The following is an 18,437-nucleotide window of genomic DNA, read 5'->3' as shown; positions in this document are numbered from 1 at the left end:
GGATTAGCCCATAAACTCTTATGATATCATAGGCATCAGCCAGTCACTTATCAAACCTACACAATAGCCACTTGTATGGTGATAACAACGCCTGACCTTGTTAAACCTCACTTTCAACCGGTGCCCACATTTCACTTTGTCCCTGCAGCTCTCACCTCTCTCACCACTTTTTTATTCTCCCGTTCCTCCTATGTGGCCTTGAAAGATATGCATTCCCATGGTAACAGCAGCAAAATGGCTTCCTGGAGTCGAGGTGATCGAAAGAGACACAACTCAGAGCAACTCGTCCAGCCCCTGAAACTGTCTGACCAGAGGGACAGCAGCAGGCAAGACAGGAAAGAGAAGCAGGAGGGCAGAAGCATGGGAAAAGACCTGTCCCGGGATGACTTGCTGTTCCTACTTGGTATGCTGGAGGGAGAGCTCCAGGTGAGTAACAAGACATGTAGCCTGCAGAATCTACCTCACGTGCTTCTGAATTGCCAGTCTCATATGCCCTAAGTCTTTTAAACTGTGCAAAATGTGAATGTGACCGTGGCTACAGCTACCTCGAGACAGTCAGTCATACTCAAGCCATAACATGCTGAAGGTAACACCCTTGTTCTACTGCAATGTTCATCACACCAGGCCAGAGATGAGGTAATCACAGTGTTGAAAGCAGAGAAGACAGATTCAGCTCTACTGGAGGCCCAGTATGGTTTTGGAGGACCAGGGGAGGTGCTCCGTGCCCTGCAGAGAGACTCGCTCCAGGCCCAGCGGGACCAGCTGCAGGATGTCTATGAAAAACCAATGGCTGCGGTACTGGAAACAGTAACAAGAACACTCTCAGATGTTTAAAGAGATACCTTAGTCCAGAATCATCACACTGAATGCGTAATCTCTGATGAAAGCACATTCATTTCTAATAAGAGAATCCGTTACTGCTGCAGATTAATTACATTGCAATACAGGTGTTGCATGCATTAGATCTATTCTACTTATGCAATGATTATGCATCTGCAAACTAAAATTAATGTTGTTTTGCCCTGTTCTGTTTTTTTTTGTAATGAAAATACTACAATAATAGAACAATAGTCTAATCATTCATTTCACTAGGTTTGTGTGGGATCTTTGCATAGAACTCTAGATCCTGTTTGCAGCAACATAAATGTATTACAGATTAAGTGTGATCCTGGCATTAGACTTTGTTTTACAGTAATTAAGAGTTTCAACTCCCACATTCACACATATAGACCTGGTGCCCCTTCCATGTACAAGTCAAGGTACACTGACATCTTTCTCTTCACGGCTCCTGTTCCTTCCCTTGCCCCTTAGCTGGATCGCTTGGTGGAGGCACAGAGGCAGTCAGCCAGACAGATGCTGGAGCAGCTGGTGGAGGTGGAGCGCTCCCACAGCGGCGCCCTCTGTAGGCTGGAGGAGCAGGAGAGGAACCACAGGGCCTTCATCCAGAAGAGTGACGACCTCACCACTCTACTGGAGCAGGACCGAGAGAGGTCGGTGGACCAAACCCTAGGGGCCCCCAAAGAATGCCTGAGCAAAGTCAAAGACCAAATAATAGTAGGCTTGTTAATAGTTCAGATTTTCCCACCAAATTAGCAGCGCTGTGTTGACGGGATAATTTTACAAATATCCATCCATGCCATTCAGAATCCCCCCTGGTGGAAGGGAGATGAGGATTTAGAGCTAGCGTAAAAAGAGGCAGAGGGATTAAAGTATTTCAGCACACTGGCGGAAGCCAGATCTGTGCTCTGTGATGTACACTTGTGCAGGCTTAGATTCTTTTAGTCTATGTTAGTCTGTAATGCTCTTCATGGCTGAGTGAGAGAGCAGAGGCGCTGCCGGCCACTGTATTTCTACTAGACAGTGCCTGTGACCTCAAGCCTGTATTTAGAGCTACTCCACTCAGACACAGACCATTACATCCTGGGCTTGGTTAGGCCTTGTGGCCGGCCTGGCTCTGTTCACTCTCCCTTGTAAACACATAAACATGCACTCACATGCAATTATATGCACAGTCTAAATTGGCACCCTCACTCAATCTCCTGCCCAACTCAACAATACCGCACAGCAATGGCTGAAGCCTTAATCTAAAGTAAGTAAATGGGCTGGGGGGTTGGGAGGTGAGTAGTAAGATTCCAGTCCCAAATAACTGACATTCAGATGTGGCATATGCTCATAGCTAGGCCTAATGTGAAGGTGGTCACTGGTTCTGTAAGCTATTTGAGGCCCATAACAGCGCTGTTGTGTTGAGGTCTCTGGTTGTCTCGGCTCATGTACCACCAGAGTCCACTCTGTAATCTAGTTGTGTAGAGACCAGACCCACACTCGGCTCGCAGCCTTGAGGGGAGACTACTTGTCTGCCTTGCTGTGCCAAGGTCCAAACGCTTTACTGATCCGCCGCAAACACACACTCAATTAAAGAGCAAAAATAGCCATGCCAGTAGAGTGATTTACTTTACTAGAATTTTGACTATTCACATACAATGTGGAAACCCTAAACATGCTCACACAAAGGCTTTGTGGTTCATCTCGGCCTAATGATGATTAATACATGAGTAGACAGCATGTCTGTGGTGTGGTGTGAACCCTGTGTTGCTCATACATTCCTGACTGCTAGAACACAGAGGGTTTTCATCCCCCAGCCTGCCCTCCTCTATGCAGCCCATTAGGAACATGTGTCTTAAAAACATATTGCACTAGAACTTATGCTGCCTATGCTGGCTGAGATTGTCTATGACTATGATGCAATGTCAGGTAAGACTGTTGTATGAATCAACAGTAATAGTCTTTTGTTATTTCGTTATTCATAGGCCTAAGCCTATCCATGGCATTCATCTCTACCTGAGGGCTATAACTCTCCTCTCTCCCTATTTTGGTTGTTTGCCTCTTTCCTCTCAACCCAATAAATGACCTAATCATGCAGGTGATAAAACACACGCACATGCACACACACACACACACACACACCATCTATCACCATTGGGATATTTTCTTCCCTGTGTTTATATTTGTTATCAGGCACACTTGAAAAATTGTTTATATTCCCTTTCTTTGCCTTCCCAACTGCACTCCAGCTTCTTTGAGCTTGGCACAAATAGAGGGTTTGAGCAGAGTCAACGCTTGCATTTATCCACAGGGTAAACAACACAAGGCGCATGGCACTACGCCTGTCACATCCCTTTCATCTCCCTCTCTATCCTCTATCTATTTCGTCCCTCTTCCATCTCGCTCCGCAGTAGCCTAAATATTTAACAGAAAAAAATTCCACCCCTACTCAGGATCCTCTTCAGCTCTTTCTCAATCTTCCTCCCCCTTCCTTTTCAAAGTATATGTTCTGAGCCAAGTGAGCCACTCAGCCCGGCCTAATACCAGCGCCTCCATCTCCCTTTCATTTCACTGAAAAAGTAGCTGCGATTGTGCCGTGTGCAGACCAGATGATCTGTTTTAACTGTGAACTATACGGTAAATTCCAGTCATGGCGTGTAGAAAGATAATCACTATGTGCCATAGTATGATCCCCGTTGCGTGTCAAAGGATGATTACATCTGCGCATCATAATGCAACAATCTGGTTGTTCCAACCTCAGCTATCAGAACATGCTTGAGGCCCGTGTGTGTTTCCTATGGTCTGTCACTGGGCTGACAGGTTCTCAGCGTTAACCACGCACACATGTTCGCCACACACAAAGCATCCATGCTCTCATCTGTCCACTTGAGTTCTGAATCACTAACACTTCCCGAACTCTACCCTACACCCGCAAACCACTTTTAAGCTCTTTCATGTTTTCACTCCCCAAACGATGTGGCCTACTCTTCATCAATATATCATCAATAAGTGCTAGAGATGCAGGGAAGGAATGCAGAGTTTAGACAGACGAAGAGCAGAGGAGAAGAGGAGCAAAAATAGTGAATGAGAAAAAGCTCTCTGGCTTGGTTAAACAAGGCGGAGGAAATGTTTTGTAGGCTCTGCCCAAAGGAAAAGGACAAAGTAAACTTGGCCGTGCCACAGCGGAAACCCACAGCTGTTCTGTCCATCCCACACACTCAAACACATCCACCATCCGCCTGCTCAGCCAGTAATGTGTCAGGAGGAGATGTGCATAAATTACCATAGGAGTCTGGCAGTGCATCACTTGACAGAGCAGAACCACTGTTCTGATCTCAAACTGTCAAGCCCATTCATTTGCTGTCCTGGGAGGTCGGGTTAAAGTCACTCCTTCAATTTCATTAAACTTGCTGATAAAGGAAGAGAAAAAAACAGGATAGTCTGCCTGAGCGAACGGCTTTTCTCTTTGCGTCTTCAGTAAGCCTTTTCGATGACCTTATACAGCAGTGCTTAGTCCAACTGGTGGATCTATTGCAGGCAAAAAAAACACTCAATCTCTCTAAATTATACCTCTGGAAGACTGTGAGAGCTATGAGAACAGAGAAGAGAGTGCTCACATAACAGGCTTATTACATATCGGCCATGTTTGAGGGCTTTCCTGGAAATGCCTTTGAGGGATTCAATCATGTATGTAATTGAGGACAAGCAATGAAGCTGCCAGCCCCTCCTATAAGGGAAACAGGACCTCATGAACTCTGGTTTGGGAGTTGGTCAGTGGATAGGAATTGCTTGGAATGAGGAGGATTGCTCTCTCACATTCCACAACTTGAGAGAAATAGCCCATCTTACTGAACCCCTTCCTTACAAAAAGAGTCTCTAGTGCAGAACAATCAGGCATGTTGGTTTACTAACCATACAGGCACTTTCTACAGCAATGTATTGGGGCCTACAGCTGATAACTGATTTGCCAGTGTAGGTAATGTGTCACAATTTGCCAGTCAGGGTAATGCATGGCACAAGTGACACACTCTTCCTCCATTGGCAGGAGAGTTAGTCGTGTGTTGACCAATACACTTGCCAACAGTCATGTCTATAAATAGAAAAGTTTCCAGTGTGTCTTTGAGCTGTTTTGCAAATACTCGTCTGATGACGAAATGTCACAGGGGAAATATTTCACCTTTAATTGGGGAGGGTTTTGCCTGCGAAAAAAAAAAAAGACAGAAAGAGGTACATTTCCCCCTGAAAGCAAGAACGAGCAGCCACAATGTGCATAACTGCTCCTGGTGGGGAATGCATGCTACAATCAGACCTGTGTGTTTGTGTTTATATTCCTCCCGCAGCACTCTGCCATTAAACTGCTAGTACTATGATCTGGCAAGCTAAAAGGTGAAGGCCCATTTCTTTTTCCATTATCATTTTTGTCATTCTTATCATGACAGATGAGACTAGTAGTGAGAACGATGAGAGTATCATCTGTCATCCCTCCCTGCTTCCACTGAGCACCTAGATTTGATTAGAGTAATCCATCAGGGAGGCTGAAGGAACTGTCGAATCCAAGAAAAAGATGCAAGTTGCAACTGCAAAAAACATAGGAGGCTCTGCTTAAGGCAAAGAGGTAGGATGAAAAACAATGGGAGATGGAGAGAGAGAGAGAGAGAGAGAGAGAGAGAGCAAGAAAGAAAGAGAGAGAGAAAGCAAGAAAGAAAGAGAGAGGGACATATGGATGTAATTGTGGGCCGATGAGCTGATGATGTCATCTCACAGTCAGGTTATCAGGCCCCAGGCACAGCAGCTACAACATGAAACATGTCTCTCTTCTTAAACTATACAAGAACACCACATATACACAACATGATACATTATGCATGCTTTTTATGCATTCTCCTATCTAGAAGAGCTACAGTTTCTAGGACATGCCAGGCTAGGCCTGGTACTTACGTAGCCTGGTTACATTACTAACATGTTTGCTCAGGCTAATCCTGCAAATTGAAACTGTTAGCCTCACTAGTTTGGATTGTGATTGAAGGTTTAGCTCTCCCTCACACACACCCTCTGTCCTTCCCATTAGCCTCTCTGGCATGGCTGCACAATGACCTCATCTGGAATGGGCTAAACTCCAGTAAAACACACACACACACACACACACACACACACACGAGACTGTACAGTCCCATATAAGGGCTTGCTGATGATGTAATGGGCGCCATGGGCTGCCAGTGGGGCTCAGTGTGCAGAGCACTTCTCATAATGTTTGGTTTTCCGGATGGAATGTCCACATTGCTGGGAACGCCGGGAGAGAGAGAGAGGTGAAAGAGCAGAGAGAATTTATTCTCTGAGGATTTAAGGACAGAGGCCAACAGCACAGGTAGGAACAACCAAAAGACTTGTGAACAGCAGAAAAATACAGATGTGCATTTAGAAGCGCGTGTGGCTTAGAAAAACTTTGCTTTGTAACTGCAAGATGAGCCATTACAGACAGACCATCTGTTGAGCAATTCTGCATGGATTTCATTGTGTTTTATAATGCCTTGTTGATACCAAATAACCAAAGTGCACTTAAAGGTACCTAAATTATATATTTCAAAAAAGTTAAAAGTAAAGAGCGCAACTGGGATAAAAGTCTCATTGGGTCAAATGGTTAAGTTGAAAAACCTATTGGCATTATTTTATTTAAATTAGGCATATTTAAATATATTTATCTTCTAAAAGAAGGCTATTCATTTTAAACAATATTCAGAGCACAAAATGACACATCTGAAACAATCTGGAGGTTAAGTGCAGTAGCCTACTAATTTATGCGCTGTACTATAAATTTCCAATGCAATTTATCAAAACAATCCATTTAGAACATTAGAACTTTATGCATGGAGCTTGGTAGAAACAAGACAAAGCCCTATAAAATTATGATACATACATGAATTATAATTCCAAAATGCCCTGTGTTGTCTACTTTGCATTCCAAATGCCTTTAAATTGACTACATAAAGATGGAAATTCAAACATTTGCATACGATAAAAAAAAAAAGTATGTTTTGTTAATTTGTTAATTTAGCATCCAAAAGGTAGTACGGTAACTTTGGATGTCTAAGGTTATACTATACATATATTATAGCCGACTAGGCTGTTTTATCTGAAAGCAAACATTTACCAAATGTCACTTTGGTCGAACCTTTTCACTTAGAAGGATGTTTCCATATAAAATGAATAGTCTCACATTAAAAAATTAGCTGCCCCAGGATTCTTATTCACTACTCCCCCTCCTCCTCGACTCAAACCAGCCTGCATCTGTGCAGTTTGTAGTGCTCTAGATTTTCAGAATAAATGCAAGTAGACATAAGTGATGCTAACACAGATACCTGGGGCATCCAATATTAGTGGTTAACAGTCCATGAACTCATATGGAGAGATGCATTCTAAATAGTGAAAATGCTCTGGTGAGACATCATTTTTAAGTCTATGTATGCACGTATGTGTGCATGTGCATTAAAAAAAATATATATATTATTAGATATTTATAATATTATAAGATATATATTGTACAAATGAATAGAGATTTGAACAGACATTTTAAGATGCAGTATATATAATAAGAAAATCAGGCTAATAAAAATCAACCAAATCAGCTTTTACAAATAGTTACAGGGCTATAGAGAAACAATTTTTCCTGCCCATGATTAAGCATGGAACTGTTACAACTCTATATTTTAAAGCCCTCTCTGCTGGTACTGACACTGTAAAATGTCCTACGGCTAGTTTTCTGGTCACAAACAGACAGACAGCACAAAGTTATTCCAGACAACAGAAAACACATGCCGTAAAACATGAACACGAAATGTATGTACTGAATTTAATTGTATGCCGGTATGCATCTGGAGAAACGCGAGGAGTGACAGCACTTGGTAAATGCAGCCAGTCTGTAATTACTTATGGAACAGGGGGAATTCCTGCCTCTCCAAGCTAGAAATGGGGTAGAGTTAGAGGGGCACAGAGGGAGGGTGATGGGGTGCAGCCTGGAGGGTACTCAAGGGTAGAGGAACTTCTTAATTAACAAACACTCCCTGCCAAGGGACCATCTGTCGTGCCAGTCAAAACATCCTACAGAACGCATGCTGCGGGGAGAGGGCTGAAGAGAAAACACACACACGTATCTACATGGCACGTAATAGGGTTTACAGACATACACAAATGTAGACAGAGACGTGTACATGTGCACGGATACAGAAACATAGGGAAAGTGTTCCTAGTTTCTGCACAGGTCAATAGAGTAGGCAGGAAATTATGTCATTGCCATAGTCTTTCCTGTTTGAGAGAAAGCCACATTTTACAGCAGCATAATGAAAGAAACTTGTATACTGGAAATAAACAGCTTAGGAAATTATTTGTGTTTTACTGTTGTGGTGGTGGGGAGGTCTAAATGGCAAAAGGTTGCCTTAATGTCTGATATAGAGTCAATTACACAATAAACTAGACCACAACATTATCTTTGACATAAACATAATTTGCTTATCTCTACAGACTCAAGTTCCTGATTGTAAAGGAGAAAGAATACCAGGAGAGAAAGGAGAAGGAAAGTGAAAGCGAAGTCTCAGATCTGAAAGAGGAGCTGACTAAGCTGAAGGCTTTTGCGCTGCTGGTTGTGAACGAGCAGCAGTGTCTGAGTGAGCAGCTGGAGGAACAGAGCAGACGTGTCCAAGAACTGACCACCATCACTGACCACGCCAAGCAGGAGCTCAGTGCCGCGTACACCAAGGCAAAGGAAGAGGAGCTCAAAGCCCTGCATCTGGAGGCGGAGCTACACAACCAGGTTTCCATTTTTTGCCAAACCCGAGAGGCAATGACAGCTAAACTAGCTGATGAGGATGCTCAGAACCAACAGCTCCGACAGCGACTGGTGGCCCTCAGCCATCAGTTAGATGAGCTGGAGGGGACGAGGGGCGTCCTGAGGAAGGCAGAGGAGGAGCTCCGGGAGCTGAGGGACAGGGTGAGGCGTGTGGAGGAGGGGGGTGAGAGAGGAACGGGGACCCTGAGCTTGCTGCCAGAGGTGGAGGTACTGAGGAGAAGGGTGGTGGAAATGGAGGGGAAGGACGAGGAGCTAATCCGCATGGGGGACCAGTGCCGAGATCTGGACCGCAGGTTAGGTAGAGAGACCAGCCAGTGCCGCAGCCTGAAGGTTGAGGTGGATAAGCTCAATGGCAGAATCAGTGAATTGGACAGACTAGAGGAGGCTTTAGGCAAGAGCAGGCAGGAGTGTAGTACTCTGAAAGGCAGCTTGGAGAGAGAGAAGGGCGTCAGCAAGATGCTGTCTGGTGAGCTGGACACACTGAAGGTCAGGGTGAGAGAGCTGGAGGCCGTTGAAAGCCAACTGCAGAAGAGTGAAGTGGCAATGAGACAAGACCTAGCAAAACTCAGAACACTGACTGTGGCTCTGGTGGAGGACAGAAAAACCATGGCTGAGAGGCTCCGACAGGCTGAGGAAAAACTCAGCAAGAAGGAGGGCACACAAAATGAGCAGAACACTTTGGCAACTATGACAGAAAGATTGAGAGAGGAGAGGCAGCAGGCATTGAGGTCTAAGGCAGATTTAGAGGAAAGGATTAAGGGCATAGCAAGGGAAAAGGATGAGCTCCAAGCCAGACTAAAAACAGAGGAGGAGACGAATGGGGATCTACAGAGTAAAGTAACCATCATGAAGAAAAGGTTACAGGCCTTGGAAACCAGGAAAGAAAAAGAGGAAAAAAAGGAAAGAGAGATGCATATCCACCACTCTTTGCCAAACAGCACTAACCATCACTGCCAAGCAGAGGACAACAAAGTCAAAGAACTAAGTCAGGAAGTGGATAGGTTGAGAAGCAGACTCCTGGAGAAAGAGGTGGTGAAAGGGGAGCTGATGAAGGCGGAGGAGGACTTTGAGTCGCTGGAAAGGAGGTTCAGGGATGAACAGGAAAGGTCCCAGATTCTAACAGAGGAGCTAGAGGGGGCCAAGAGGGAGCTGTCCAGGTACCAGCAGGCAGAGAAGCAGGAGGTCAACCAGGAACACGTCCTCCTCTGCCGTCTCCAGCAGGAGCAGGTCAAGTCCAGACTCTTGGGCAGGGAAGTGGAGGCCCTGAAGGAGAAGCTCCAGATGCTGATGGGGACTGACGAGTCCATCTCCAGGGTTCAAATGGACCACTCCACCCTGCAGAGGAAACTGACGCAGCAGGAGGCCAGGAACAGAGACCTGGCCAGAGAGATGGATGGACTGACTAGTGAGCTGGAGAGGTACAGACGATTCAGTAAGAGTCTAAGACCTGGTGTAAATGGTCGGCGCTTTTCAGACCTTCACCAGTCCACCAAAGAGGTACAAACAGAGCCAGCAGACAGACAGCCTCCTGACTACAACCAAGCTCCTTTATTGTACAATGGGAAACTAAATGAAGAAAGTGATGAGGAAGACCCAAACCAGAATGAAGACCAAGTCATAAACAGAAGCAGCTCAACTCTAGTCAACAACCTCAACAGCTTGAACCATGCTAATAATAATGTGAGCCAATACAGCAGCCATTCAGCCAATGGCATAGATATGCACCAACCAGTTAATGGAGAGGTGATGATGCTAACACACACACCGGGGCAGCCCGTGCACATCAAAGTAACACCAGACCATGGACTCAACACAGCCACACTAGAGATCAGCAGCCCCACTGCAGACACTGCAACTTCCTACACCAGCACAGCTGTCATCCCAACCAGCGGAGCTGCGCCCAAACAGAGAATTACTATCATCCAGAACTCAGCCCTGTCTGCAGTAAAGACTAAGAGTGCCCCTTCCAGCCCTGACAGAGCACTCTCCCCACTCACCATAACGCCCATGAGTTGGGTGGTAAGTCCTAATTCATCACGCTCTGTGACACCTGACCACAACAACTCCCCCATCCAGATTGTAACAGTCAGTACCTGTTCTCCAGAGCCCACAGAGGTTGCAGGTCAGGCTGTCTTCCGGAAGACTCCAGAGCGTCAAAACAGTTGGCATCTCCAGAGGTCCAACAGCACCACCACAAATCCCAGCATCATCACCACAGAGGATAATAAGATCCATATCCACCTAGGGAGCCCCTACATCCAACCTCTGAATGGTATAGCCCACAGCACTCCGCAGCCTGGGCCATACTATCTTCGGCAAGAACAAAGGACTCAAGTACTGAGCAATGGCTGTCATGTCAAAGGTGGTGGCAAGATTACCAGTAGCATCACTATAACCCCTGCTACCTCCCCAGCCTCACACCCCTCAAATATAACAGTAAGTGGCCTTTATGATTAGGTGATCCAACACATCCATATTCAACCTCATTCCTTGATTATTCTACCTAAAACAACCAACCATTAACCTACTGGCCTACTACTAAACTAGTGACAGCTCACAATTTCTGTATCTTGCAAAAAACAACAATCAAAGAATAAATGTTTTTGGTATTTATTCTATAAGAGCCTCTGTAGCCTACCTGATCTAGATGGTGTGGATTATAGACTTACTCACTGACTTACACAACCCCTTGTGCAGTGTATGCCATGCTTGCCTAATGGCTGTATGCAAGGTATGTGAGAATTCCTCAGACTACAGTCAACCAAATGTGTGATTGTGTGCATTTCATAATTTTCTGTTGTATCCATTTTTTCTAGTCATTAAAAGTGATTATGCTGTTTTCATTCATTGACCACAATTTCAAGGTTCTGAGAAGGGTTTGTTTTAGAGGTGCACCGATACAGATATTGGGTAGCAGACCAATTCAAATGCAAAATACTCTTGGCATCAGTAAAGAGCATAATACCAAAAACCAAGTACACACAGAATACTATGGTATAATGCTGAAATTATGTATATATATATTTTTTATTAAATAGGATTATTGGGATTAATTAGGATTATTTCCATTTCATTAAACATCTACAAAATCCTAAAAATGCAAGAGTCATTAGGCTTCCCACAAAATAAAATAGCTGGCTAAAATGTTCAATATTTATAAAGAAATACTCATCTTGGTATTCTTTATAAGTTATTAGGTACTCATACTTGGTCAGAAATAATGGTAGACTATCAGTACACCTCTAGTTTGTTTGATATGTAACTGCATATCTAATAGTATGGGCCTATATACTGAAACCACAGAAAAAACAGCCTATTTAAAAAGCACCTGAACGAGCCAGAAGTGATGTGCATTTGTGGGGAAAAGATTTCAAGTATCTATGTCCCATAGCTATGACTACGCAACTACGACTTTGGTTTGCACTTAAGTATTTCTGAATAAATTTGATTCAGTGCATGCATGCATAGTATATTGACTTGTTGATTCCTAAAATATGAACTGAATGAAGTCAGTGTTGTCAAATGGGACAGGAAGTTGATCACTAATGTAAAACAGTCAGTTATTGAAACTTAAAGTTGGCCTATTGCCTACCTTGCTTCCTTATTAAATCACACAATTAGAGAGATCTGCCATATGATTAGCTAGTGTTAACTAGTTTGGTCGTGTGTGTCAAGTACATTTTCCAGGTCTGTCTAAAACTCTGCTTTAGTAGCCTAGGATAGACCTTTTGCTTGACAACAAATAAACTGACTTCATGATTTGAGATCATTTTAAGCTCTTCATTACTAACGGCAAAGTAAAATCTAGTATGAAAAGAATATGAATGGAGTTGCATAATATAACTGTCTTCATCACCTCTTTTAACACATTCTTTACATTTATACAGTTGATACAGCACAATGACACATTTAAGGGACAACCATAATTATGCAACATATCTCAATAAACCACATATTAATTATTGTGTGTGAAGCAGTCCCTGGAGCAAAATATTAGCGCCACCAAATTATCTGCTGGTGCCACAAAACTAATCAGCCACCAGTGGCAAAAAGTTAGTCTGAAGCACTCAGTAGATTCACATATTTTCACTAATTTGTGATTCAATTCCTTATTATTTTCTTAGTAGATAGATAAAAATGGCAGAACCCTGATTTGATTTGATTCCCTGGGGCCAAGTCCACAGTGCAACACACACAGCATTTACAAGCATCTTTTAAAATAATTTGGTTGATTGGCAGATATTTGGGTGGCTCAGGTAATGACACCAAACCAGGAGGCATCTTTATGGATCTGGTATGTTAAAAAAAAAAAATGCACATACTGAAGATTGGATAAAAAAAAAAGTAAATTCTAACGTGTTTGATGAGCGTAGTTAGATTCATAGGCTGACGTCACCTTTCATCTATCTCAACCACCCAAAAACTCCCTGCAACTGTGTGTGTGTGTGTGTGTGTGTGTGAAGCCTCATTCAATGATGCACTGGAAAACTCAGCTGACATCAAAAGCTCTATGTTGGGTACAAGCAGTGAGAGGAGCTTATTGAAAGAGGTCTAATCTTGATCCCGTCTGGTAGCCCTGAGTTGTCATTTTTCCTTTCATAACAAAACCAGGTGTGCCTAATGGTAGCCGGGTCATTGTGGTTCTATGGTGAATGACTATGTTAATTATTCTATAAAATGCATTACATTATTTAAATCCTCTGTTATTTTGACTACATATTATTTGCCAAAATTATACTTACTGGCACCTAATACATTTGGCAGCTACTGTAATCAATTAATGATGAAATAATTTGTCCTCTTTGCATAATGCCGTTAACACATTTCCCCCTCATTCACTCATCTGCTGTCAAAACAAGTGATCTGAGTAACTCCTTTATCAGCTACCCACTCACCAACACTACAGATAAATCCCATGTTTTTAACCATGCCGCTTATCATTTACCACACTGTGGTTACTGGACACAGAAAATATAGCAAAAGGAAGATGAATCTGCCCGTCGGGCTCAGACATGGCTGAATTTTAAATTTGCCACAGAAGTAAATATTAACAGTTAGTGCCTAACTAACCAGCCATCCAAGAGGGCATAACTCACAGCATGTTATTTGATGTGATAAATCAGGAGTGCTGTTACAAGTGCAACACTGTCACAAAATGACTCAAATGTCATCAACTATCAAATATGCACCTTTAATGGTAGATTTATTCATTTACCATTTCCCCACATTTACTGTCACGATTAGATTGATTTGATCAATAATTTATGAAAACAATTAAGTGCACTGAGAAAGTTGAAATTAAACAATATCCCTTTCTGTCATTGGGGAAAGACAGCGGACACTCGGTCCTTGGCGGAGGTGAGATCCAGATGAGGGCTGCTGCCTCCAAGCCCTCCAGCTTTTTGACTCCTGTCAAAAAGCTGATGAGAGGCACAGTGTCCTCATCAGTCCCTGGCTGAAAGGAACAAAAATTCACAGCAGGCTATTATACAGCTAATTATACTATATTTATTCTGACAACTTTGTTTACAACCTCAACACTAGCAGCTAGTGTGAACTATCATAATCAAAGCAAGCTAGCTAGTCACTAACCTCTTTCATAAATTACCACAAGCAGGCTTACAAGCTTGCAGGCCCATATAGCTGTAAATCCATTTTCAAGAATTAGGCCTAAATGCTTAATCTGAATACACTATTAGTGCTTCAATAGTAATTAATAACATATGAGCCATATTGGTGAAATAAATATTATCTACTTTCATTTGTAGTTGTTTGAAATCTGGCTATCTCCACCACCAGGCACTTAATTGTCCAGTGTTACAGAGTTGAAAGTGAGGTTACGCAGCAGCAATGCATTATGGGGCACCTTAGTGTGTCATACTAAAAAATTCTTGCTAATATAGCATATGTCTGAGTACTTCTCATGTACACAACATCAACATACTATGCAGCTGAAATGGTACATGGTTTCCAATACACCCACAGACGCCTCCGCTGCACAAGCCACACCGAGAGGAATCATGGGACATGGCTGGCACATGCTCGTATAGACATAAGATAACACATCAACTTTTTCCAATATAACAGGCCAACACAGCAATTGAGGTTATATAGTATGACAAGAGCAAAGCAATCATCATTAGCACATTAGTTCACAATTCACAGAAATGCTAATTCAGCATGGTAAAAACCCAGATTCACACTTTCTTACAGCCCATTATACTCTATCTAGTTAGTAAAGCTTGAGGCCGTGTCTCATCTGGATAAGAAACTAGCGGACGGTATGAGGGGCCATTAAATAGCATCCTATGGTGGGAGAAGCTGGCAGAGAGCCGTCCTAGCAGACAGATGATGACAAACATGGAGGAACATTTACCGCCCTGACATCACCGGTTGGCAAGGTGGAGACCAGATGAGGCATTTGATGACAGCTTGGGCAGATTATAGTGTGACAGAGGCCTCATGGGAATCTCTGTCATTAGAAAGAGCATTTAGCCACAAGACACATCACCATAAAAGTCTTACTGCTCTCATGAATCCTCTCTTCATTTTCAATACTTCAAAGTCAATCCCATGGCAAATCTAACAGACTTCAGTTCTCCTTTTCTGTCTCGTCAGTTTCCAGTCACCCTTTCTACCTTTTCTGTCGAGCATTTCTCTTACACAGAAATGGAAGTAAGAATAGGATGTTAGTCAGTGTAAAGAGGCCAACCTATTAAAAAAGATTGCCACACACCTCTCTCCATGCAAAAAGAATGGGTTTATATGGGTACCATGATGAAGGCATAAGCCGACCCATATTGGAATAAACCCATATTATTTTTGCATGGGAGAGAATTTTGTTTTGCCTTGTCATTATTCCAATCATCAGCACCTTGTTGCTTCTCCTTTTTACTAAGAGGCCAACCTAAACAACACATAAATATGTGTCCATACATTCATTAGGTTTGTGTGTGTTTGTGTGTGTGCTCCCCCATCCCATATTCCATATTCCATTTTCACGAGTGCAATACTACTAAATCTTCACACAAACAATAGGGGGTTAATTAAAAAGTAATTCTGCAGCAGCAAATTTTCAATGAACACAGCCTAATAGGTAGTCATGTCTCTGTTTCCTCCAATCAGATTCCTCTGGGGTCGCCCCAGAAGCCTGGTCCAACAAGGATTCCCAAGCCTAAAGGATACAGCGTTCACAGAAGGACCAACAGAGCTCTGAATACCGGACAGAATAATGGAAAGCCTCCCACAGTGCATGCAGGGAAAAACACTGGTCTGAGAACACCCTTAAACAGGCCTAAGGCTACAACAACAACATGCTAGGCACAACCTGTGGTCACAAAAAGCTATTTTTAAGTGTCCACAGTAGGTATAATATCAGCATAATCCTACTACCAAAGAGCTCACCAAGCACAGAGCAATGATCATTTGAATAAACTGTATATCTGTCAGAATTTGTAAGGCGCAGTCAGACAACTAACTCAGAGGATGCCAAAAATGAAGTGATTCTGGTAAAAATGTTGTCAAAGATTTTTTCACGCCAAACTCAATTCAAAAATCCTGTCAATTTAATGTTGCTGTTGCTTATCGATAAGGTTAACACCTCGTTGAACATGATTTAGGAGATTTTACAACTTGTTAGTGCCCACTGGTAACGTCTGTACACAAGTGATCCACCAAGCAGGAGCTTATTTAAATAAAATTGTAATTTTGAGAATTGGTTCACACTGCACGCTACTCGCGAATCCAGCTGCCTCGCAAGGTAACGCCACCACTCCCACACATACATCCATGCTCCCACAGCGCAATTTGGTCGAGGATGATTACGGGAATGACAGTTATAAAAGTTGCAATGTTGTTGAAAAAGTGTTGATTGGTGTATAAATGCGTCCTACCCATTCGTAATTAGGTTCTACCAGAATGTATTTTTGCTGTTAAACATGGCAATATTAAATTGCAAGATTTGTAATGGCCTTTGGCGTGACCGTCTCTCCATGAAAGGACAGCACGTATCGGGACTAAATGTGTATCCAAGCCAAATAAATTCGTTTGATTTGAATCCCTGTTGAAAATGAACGTGACTTCATTCTTGTCAGCAACGCAACACAACACACTACCAGAATGACTTTCAACGCTCTGCTGTCCGACACAATCAAGTCAGTAATTTTTAAAAGTACAGGACTGCCCTCTATTGGTATGCATAATGCATGGAGCTAAGCAGGGAGTAGCCGCAGGCAGCGTCCTCTACAAATCAACTATGAGAATGGAAGCATGCCTAGCAGAATGAATACAGAAAGTTGTGTGGAAAATACTTGGGAGCTAGATTCAAAGCAAGGCACAAAGCATGGCAGGCAAAGCCTGTTAAACTTCAAGTACCACAATTCCTCTCTGGGATCCCCACCTCTCCCCCACGTGTTTACATGTATGCAGTGTGAACAAACCGTGCATTTAAGACTACACCAGCCGAAGTTACACTACCCAAGCTTAGCAAATTAGAGGTAAACTATAGAAAAACGTCTGTTGTGTATCAAACTTGTCAGCCATGGCGACTACAGTAATTGCCAACCAAATTAGCAACTGACTCGGTAACTAACGTTAGCTTACAGTTAGCTACAGTTAGCTAAGGCTAAGCAACAAACAGCAAGAATCTCTTGCGACAGCGGCAAGCTAACGTTAAGAGTTAGTTTTCCATCTTTAGTCAAAGACGATACACCTAAACCTCCCAGTACATTACAGATTAAGGTAACGGAGTTGAGCAAGATACCTGAATTACCTTCGTTTTTCCACCACTCATCACCCAAATCGTCTCCCATGTTTCTCTACCAGAAGTCTATCCAATCCAAAACTGCCGCTGAGAGAGCCTGCTGGGGGTGTGTTCACAAGCAGCAAGTTTAACATGTCAACTAGAAACCACATAAAGCCTGAAACAGGACACTTGTTTCTCCTCACATCGTTTTGTGAACACCAATGATGAGGTATGGTATATTCAAGACACAATTCTGTAATTATGCGTGCTGAAGGGACTTTCAGCTCTTAAAATGAAACCCTAAAATTGTGATGGGTAACCCCGCCTACCAATGATCAAGGCATTGCCTGACGGAGTATAAATGCCCTTATACATGAAAGAGCGTGTATTAGCTTACCATTAGCCTATTGATGCTGTTGTTTCATGTGGTGAGTTTCCTCTCATTTTTAAACTGAGCAGAAAGGAAAATGATGTAGGCTACTGTCCATTTTGTCATTCACTCATAAGAGACTAGACAAAATGGGTATGTGATTTGGTTCATATTAGGTAACAGTTACAGAATGAAAAGGGTGTATGAATATCGTAGATGTATGATGTGTAAGAGTAAGTAGGTGGTCTTGAACTGTGTTTGACTTAAATTAATCTAACACTCAGATATTGTGGCAGTATATTTAATTCATCACATCCTCTGGCAGATAGAAGTGGGGGCGGTGTTATGTGGGTGTAGAATTGGGAGGAGATGGGATGTGTAGACTGAGACGGATAAGTTAAGAAGTGAGGTGTAACTTATGTCTAGATGGAGGTGTGGAAGGGAGGAGTTGTGGTGAGGCCTCTACTCCCACACCTAAGTTATTTGTAGGCTACAACTTCATTAATCACTGTTTTTGAAGGTGTCAGCCAGCAGATGGGAACAATAGCAAATATATCCACCTGCCCAGAGCCTCTTTAGACTTGGGATGGCTGCCTGGCCAGATTAACATATCTCTTTGTCTCCTTATCTAATATATTGGGGTGTATAGGGGTTATACAAAT

General features: G+C 42.9%; 2 protein-coding genes across 3 annotated transcripts in view; one reads left to right on the top strand and one right to left on the bottom strand.

Moving 5' to 3' along the window:
* The window catches only part of cmss1 (cms1 ribosomal small subunit homolog), a 31,583-nt gene extending 14,072 nt beyond the window's left edge, over positions 1-17,511 (bottom strand). Inside the window, exon 1 of one of the 2 annotated variants that reach the window (XM_071542652.1) lies at positions 17,433-17,511. In XM_071542652.1, coding sequence (XP_071398753.1) covers positions 17,433-17,472 — 40 coding nt within the window. In that variant the 5' untranslated portion in view covers positions 17,473-17,511. Of the gene's footprint in view, positions 1-17,423 lie in introns of both variants that reach the window. The other variant, XM_071542651.1, reaches the window with a different exon arrangement.
* LOC139663878 (filamin A-interacting protein 1-like) lies at positions 235-15,982 on the top strand. The gene is made up of 5 exons (XM_071542648.1): positions 235-426; positions 625-795; positions 1,312-1,490; positions 8,338-11,098; positions 15,788-15,982. The coding sequence occupies exons 1-5, from the start codon at positions 235-237 to the stop codon at positions 15,980-15,982; spliced, it is 3,498 nt and encodes a 1,165-aa protein (XP_071398749.1).
* Positions 17,512-18,437: the final 926 nt, after the last annotated feature.

This window comes from Centroberyx affinis, unplaced genomic scaffold (genome assembly GCF_046629955.1).
Source record: "Centroberyx affinis isolate AG114_WGS23_722 - 3 ecotype Tasmania unplaced genomic scaffold, CSIRO-AGI_Caff_v1 ptg004147l_1, whole genome shotgun sequence".
Taxonomy (NCBI): domain Eukaryota; kingdom Metazoa; phylum Chordata; class Actinopteri; order Beryciformes; family Berycidae; genus Centroberyx; species Centroberyx affinis.
The sequence above is the reverse complement of the archived record's forward strand: the minus strand, read 5'-3'. Positions and strand labels throughout refer to the sequence as shown.